We start from the raw sequence: 5,847 nt of genomic DNA, 5'->3' as shown, positions 1-5,847 counted from the left end.
GGGGGGGTGTCAGGGTGGGGAGGGGGGACACAAACGACCTGCTTGCCCCCCCCTCCCCGCTCACCGTCTGCGCGCAGATATCCACCATGAAGGAGTTGATGTCGTGTTGGGTCTTGGGAAGCTCGTTGAGGAAGGCCACCACGTTAAGCCGCGTGTGTTTGAGCAGTTTGAAGCGCATGGCTGGGGAGGGAGAAGAACGCTGAGCCTCCCCCGAAGCAGCCCCCAGCAAGGCTTGGCGCAGGGTGGGGGGCACAATGGGGGTGGGGAGCTTACTGGGGTCTTTCAGCTTCTTCACATTTCTGCTGTCCTTGAAATATTCGTTCAGGCTGTTCCTGCAGGGACAAGCGCTCGTAAAGGCTGCGCCGGGGCTGGTGGGGGGGTGGGTTCTGTCTCATGTCCCCCCCACCACTGGGGCCAGCAGCAAAGGGACGTACCTGGGGGGGTTTTGGGGCCCAAATGGGATGCTGAGGGAGCAGCAGGCCCCGTCGTGGTAGGCATCCAGCAGCCCCTGCCTGTCGCTGGAATCGTAGATGGAGTAATACCTGGTGGGGGCAGGAGGGGGGGAACATGGGGGGATGTGTAAAAGAGAGTGGGGGGCAAGACCCCCCACCCACCCCGGCACCAGCACTCACTGCTGTAAGAACCGCAGCACCAAGACCTTCAGGTCATCTGAGCCGAAGTAGCTGCCCTAAAGAGAAGCGGGGGGGACAGTGTGGTTACGCCCCAGGTCACAGCCACCCCCACCAGCCTGGGATGGGGGCACAGAGCCCCCCCCCTCCACCACCATGTCCCTACCTTGCACGGAGGCAGCGTCGTGGGTGCCTCCACGTCGAAGGCGATGGGTGGAGGAAGCTCGTGGCCATCCTGGGGGGGGCGGAAGGCAGAGACAGGGATGGGGGGAGCGAATCTCTTCTGCTGTCCACCCCGGCAGGGCTCGGCATCTCCCTCCTGCCCCCCAGTGAGGCTCAGTGTCCCCACCTAGCCCCCTCCTGCCCCCCAGCAAGGCTCAGTGTCCCCCCCAGCCCCCTCCTGCCCTCCAGCTGGGCTCAGTGTCCGTCCGTCCCCTCACTCACCAGGCGCAGCAGCTTCGGGAAGCGCTCTCTGACGGAGCTGCCGAGAGGAAGCAGAGTCAGTGCGGTGGCCGGGCCGCCCACCAGGGCCAGCCCTTGCCCCCACGGCAAACACCAACCCCCTCCCCGGGACCCCCTCCCCACCCTGGCCCCCCAACTTGCCTGCCCTCGCCAGAGCCATAGGTATGAGGGCACGTGGCAGGGCCACCCCACAGCTACCTCCCCACTCCTCCCCTGATGTCGCAGCCCCCCTTTCCTGGGGGCCCAGTGCCATCCCCCCCACCCCAGGGCTGCCCCTGCCCCTGGGGGGGGTCTTGGGCTGCATCTGATGAGGAACCGAGGGCCCTGCGGGCCAGCTCAGGACTTACCTGGCTCATACTCACCTGGGTGCGGGCGCCCAGACAAGAGGGGAAAGGGGGAAAGAGGACAAATTCCCACCGGTTGTGGCACAACCGTTGGCACGACCTGACTGTTTACAGCTGCGGAGCTCCTGCATCGGGGGCGGTGGAGGGGGGTCCCCCAATCGAGCGAGCAACGAGAGGGGGTGAAGCAGGGTTTGGGGGGGGGGGTAGAGGGGTGGGCAGCCCCGGGCAGAGCCTCTTCTCCGTCGTGCCGCTCCCTCCCGGCCCCAGGAGCACATTTGGGCTCCGGGTACAGCCGCATCCAGAGCCGAGGCCGCTGCCCGCGCTGGGTGCCGGCGTCGGCGTGCCCAGGGGTGCCGCGGGGGGGCCTGCCCGGAGCGGGCTGAAGGCCTGCGCCAGGCCTGGGATAGCGAGAGCCTCCCCCGCGCCAGCCGCGGCTGAGCGGCAGCGTTTGGCCACTGCACGGCTGTGCCTGTCTTAGGTTGTTCCTCCCGTGAGGAATCTTACCCGTCTCTGGCTAGCCAGCCATCGTTGAGGGCCAAACGCGGGCGCAAGGAGGGGGGAGGCAGCTCTGCGGGGGGAGGACAAGGGCAGCAAACGTGATGCCCCGTGCCGTGTCCTGCAGGCCCCCGAAAGCCCGTGGAAGGGCGGAACGATGTCGAAAGCCCCGTCTGCGCGGCAGAGGGGTGGAAGTGGCAGGCAGGGAGCGGGGCGTTTTGGAGAAGAGGCTATGTACCCCAAGGGAGGAGAATGGGGAGGGGAGCAGCGAGGACAGGGAGGACAGAGCAGGGAAAAAGCAGGGCTCCGAGCAGCTGAAACAGATCGGTCGTCCTCCGGCAGACGGGCTATGGCCCGTCCTGGCCTTGCACCACGACCAGGGGCTGTGTGGGAACCTGGAGGCTGGAGAGGGGACGGGGGTGTCTGGGCACCGGTGAGCAGAAGGCACGGGGGGCGTGGGGGGGGGGGGCGGCCTCTCTTCGTCCTGCTGTGCTGCCCCCCGCGGAGCAGGGGCGGCCCACGGGCCCCTAGGGCCGCCCCAAGGCTAACACTGACCTGATGTAGGTAGACTGGTCCCGGAAAGCGTCGCAGAGCGGGTTTCCGTCGAGCCAAAGCTCCTCCAGTTTGAGTCCCTTCACCTTGTCAAGCTCCCGGTCCGATTTCAGCTGCAGGAGAGCAGGATGTGAGGGGCCAGGGAGCACATGGAAGGGATGGGGGGAGCCCAGGATGGCACCCACCTCATTGCGAGAGAGATCGAGGATCTTGAGGCCGGCAGCTTTCTGCGCCAGCTCGGACAGGTCGTCCAGGCGGTAGAGCTTGTTGCTGCTCAGGTTCAGGGACTGCAGCTGCAGGCACAGAGAGAGGGGGTTAGGAGAGGACAAAAACGGGGGTTAGGGGTGTCTGGTGCTGCCGGCGCAGGGAGAAGCATCCTGTCCTCACCTCGGGGATGTTGTCCTCAATGATGCGCAGCACAACCAGCATGCAGCTCCGCTGGTTCAGCACCACGTCGATGCTCTGTGACACCAAATCTGGGAGCAGGGGGGGACAGAAACAGGGGGTGAGATGTCGCCCGCCGCAGCCCCCTCCTGCCCCTCGCATCCCTGTGGTGGCGAGCAGCGCTCACCTGGGTCGACGCGGAGGCTCTTGAGATCCAAAGCACGCTGCGAACCATCGTATCTCTTGCTCATGCAGAGCTGGGACAAAGCAACAAAGATGAAACTGAGCGGGCTCTGCCTCTTCCCCTCTGGCCAGAGCCTGCAGCCACCTGCCCCACTCACCTTCAGTTGCTCAATCTCCTCTGGTTTCAGCTCGTTCTGCAAGGACTGAGGTGGAGCTGACGAGTTGATAACTATCACCACCTACGAAAAGAACCGGAGCAGACTGTGAGGCAGAGTGTGCCAACAACGAATGCGCCCACGCAGAGCAGGGAGGAACGGCCCTGCCGTGAGATGACTCCCACTGGGAGCAGCCCCTGGTCTGTCTGCCCCAGCAGCGTGGGAGGAGCCGCAGGAGGAGCCACGCACCTTGTAGTTGTCCCTATCGGTGATTTTTCGGGAGACCTGCTTAAGGGCACTGGCAGTAGTGGCATCCTCCACGTAGAACTGGGCCCGGTTGTGATCGTAGTGGAACTGAAAAGGGGATAGATTGGGGTCTGGGTGGCAGCTCCCGCAGAGCTGGAACACGGCTGACTTCCTGAGGGGGCATGTATCCCCCACCCCAGCCTGCCAGACCACCCCGATCTCCCCAAAAAGGGAAGCGAAACAAAACCCGGGTGCCTGGGCCCTTCTCACCTCGACGGGAGTGAAAGGGACGCTGCAAAGGTTCTGGATGGAGCTCAGCAGCCACGACTTATCATATTTCTTCCCGTACGGAATCTAAGAAAGAATTGGCCCAGCGTTAGGGCACAAACAGGGCTGGCAACAGCGCACGTGGCTTGACCACTTGTGGTAGAACTGCCACAGCCCTGCCCGGGCCATGCGTGTCGCAGCTGGGCAGGATGCAGCTGCCTCCTGTGTAAGCCAGAGAAGAGAAAAGAGAAGAGAAAAGAGAAGAGAAAAGAGAAGAGAAAAGAGAAGAGAAAAGAGAAGAGAAAAGAGAAGAGAAAAGAGAAACAGAAGGACAAAGGGAAGGACGAAAGGAAGGACAAAGGGAAGGACGAAAGGAAGGACAAAGGGAAGGACGAAAGGAAGGACAAAGGGAAGGACGAAAGGAAGGACAAAGGGAAGGACGAAAGGAAGGACAAAGACTGGACTAGATCAGGCTACTTCAGTTGAAAAAGACCTACAACAATCATCTGGTCCAACTGCCTGACCAATTCAGGGCTGACCAAAACTTAAATTGTGTTATTAAGGGCATTCTCCAAATGCCTCTGGAACCCTGACAGGCTTGGGGCATCAACCACCTCTCCAGGAAGCCTGTTCCATAGTCTGACTGCCCTCTCAGTAAAGAAATACTTCTTCATATCCAGTCTCAAGCTCCCCTGGCACAGCTTTGAACTGTTCCTATTGCTAGATCCCAAGTAGAAGAGCTCAGCACCTCCCTCTCCATGTCCCCTCCTCAGGAAGACGCAGAGCACGATGCGGTCGCCCTTCAGCCTCCTTCTTTCCGATCCCCTCTCAGGACCAGCTGGTTCTGCTGGGTTTGATGCCCCCCCAGGATGAGGTTTGCCGTCTCAGCTGACTCGCGTTGAGCCTGCTGCCCCCCCAGATCCCTTCCTGCAGGGCGGCTGTCCAGCTGGTTCATCCTTGTGCCCGGCATTACTCCCTCCCGGCTGCACAGTCTGGCATTTCCACTCGTTAAATGACATCTTCTTAATCGTAACCCAAAATAAATCACCATTTAGATAAAGAAAATAAAGAACCATTTAGGTTGGAAAGGACCCTTAAGACCATCGACTCCGTCGTTAACGCAGCCAACTCCACCACTAAACCAGGTCCCTCAGCCCCACGTCTACGTGTCTTTTAAACTCCTCCAGGAATGGCGACTGGACCCCTTCCCTGGGCAGCCTGTCCCAACGCTTGACAACCCTTCGGGTGAAAAAATTGCTCCTAATATCCCATCTAAATCTCCCCAGGCACAACTTGAGGCTGTTTCCACTCGTCCCGTTGCTTGGGATGAGAGATGTCCTCCGCCACCTCGCTACAGTCTCCTTCCAGGTAGTTGTAGAGAGCAATAAGATCTCCCCTCAGCCTCCTTTTCTCCAGACTAAACTCCCCCACTTCCCTCAGCCGCTCCTCATAGGATGGCAATGGGGCGACGACAGCCACGCTCTCTGTCCCCACACTGCCTGAAGACACGTATTGTCATCCCCATCGCCGTGTCATGAAAAAGCGGGTGACAACGGCCGTGATCCCCGTCCCTGCACCGCCTGCCCCACTCACAGTGATCTTGAACCAGTTCCTGCGCCCGCCGTCACGGCTGGTGCTGCTGCTCCGCTCTGGGGTGGGAAGGTCTCGTCTGACTGTGATGTGGATGTTGGCCGTGCGGTTTGGCCGTGGCCCGTAGGGCAAGCTAGAAACAGCGAGGCAAGATTAGGGGGGTGGGAGGGAAAGCCCTGGACCCTCCAGTCGTCCCCCCCAGCCCCAGGGTGGCTCTGTGGGGCTCCCCCAGCCCACAGCCGTCCGCACTCACTATCGGTTGCGGGGCCCGTCGTGGGCCTCGCTCATAGGGACGTCGCCATCATCCTCCTCCAGCCGCGCGCGGACACCGGGACCACCGCGGTTACGAGAGCGGTGGTTCATTTCGCTGTACATCTTCCCGCGGAAAGGGCCGCGACCCTTCTTCCTGCGGCCCGAGAAACCTCGACCGCCCACACGGTCATCGTGTTCTGTCCCGGGCAACACTGCTGTCAGCTCCCGCACCGGGCTGCTCCCGGCCCCGGGGTCTCTCCCACCCTGGATGCCAGCCCCATCTTCTCT

General features: G+C 61.8%; 1 protein-coding gene across 1 annotated transcript in view; it reads right to left on the bottom strand.

The window, feature by feature from the left end:
- Positions 1 to 5,847, bottom strand: part of NXF1 (nuclear RNA export factor 1) — an 8,477-nt gene that overhangs the window by 2,119 nt on the left and 511 nt on the right. The window contains exons 2-16 of the mRNA XM_010571177.1: positions 5,561 to 5,756; positions 5,311 to 5,440; positions 3,721 to 3,804; positions 3,454 to 3,558; positions 3,208 to 3,288; positions 3,054 to 3,123; positions 2,870 to 2,958; positions 2,668 to 2,775; positions 2,486 to 2,595; positions 1,074 to 1,110; positions 796 to 864; positions 633 to 688; positions 435 to 542; positions 274 to 332; positions 65 to 180 (exon numbers count right to left, since the gene is read on the bottom strand). Of these exons, the coding sequence (XP_010569479.1) occupies positions 65 to 180; positions 274 to 332; positions 435 to 542; positions 633 to 688; positions 796 to 864; positions 1,074 to 1,110; positions 2,486 to 2,595; positions 2,668 to 2,775; positions 2,870 to 2,958; positions 3,054 to 3,123; positions 3,208 to 3,288; positions 3,454 to 3,558; positions 3,721 to 3,804; positions 5,311 to 5,440; positions 5,561 to 5,756 (1,418 nt within the window). The remainder of the gene's footprint in view (positions 1 to 64; positions 181 to 273; positions 333 to 434; positions 543 to 632; positions 689 to 795; positions 865 to 1,073; positions 1,111 to 2,485; positions 2,596 to 2,667; positions 2,776 to 2,869; positions 2,959 to 3,053; positions 3,124 to 3,207; positions 3,289 to 3,453; positions 3,559 to 3,720; positions 3,805 to 5,310; positions 5,441 to 5,560; positions 5,757 to 5,847) is intronic.

The sequence above is a fragment of the Haliaeetus leucocephalus genome, unplaced genomic scaffold (genome assembly GCF_000737465.1).
Source record: "Haliaeetus leucocephalus isolate CR32 unplaced genomic scaffold, Haliaeetus_leucocephalus-4.0 Scaffold309, whole genome shotgun sequence".
In the NCBI taxonomy this organism is placed as follows: domain Eukaryota; kingdom Metazoa; phylum Chordata; class Aves; order Accipitriformes; family Accipitridae; genus Haliaeetus; species Haliaeetus leucocephalus.
The sequence above is the reverse complement of the archived record's forward strand: the minus strand, read 5'-3'. Positions and strand labels throughout refer to the sequence as shown.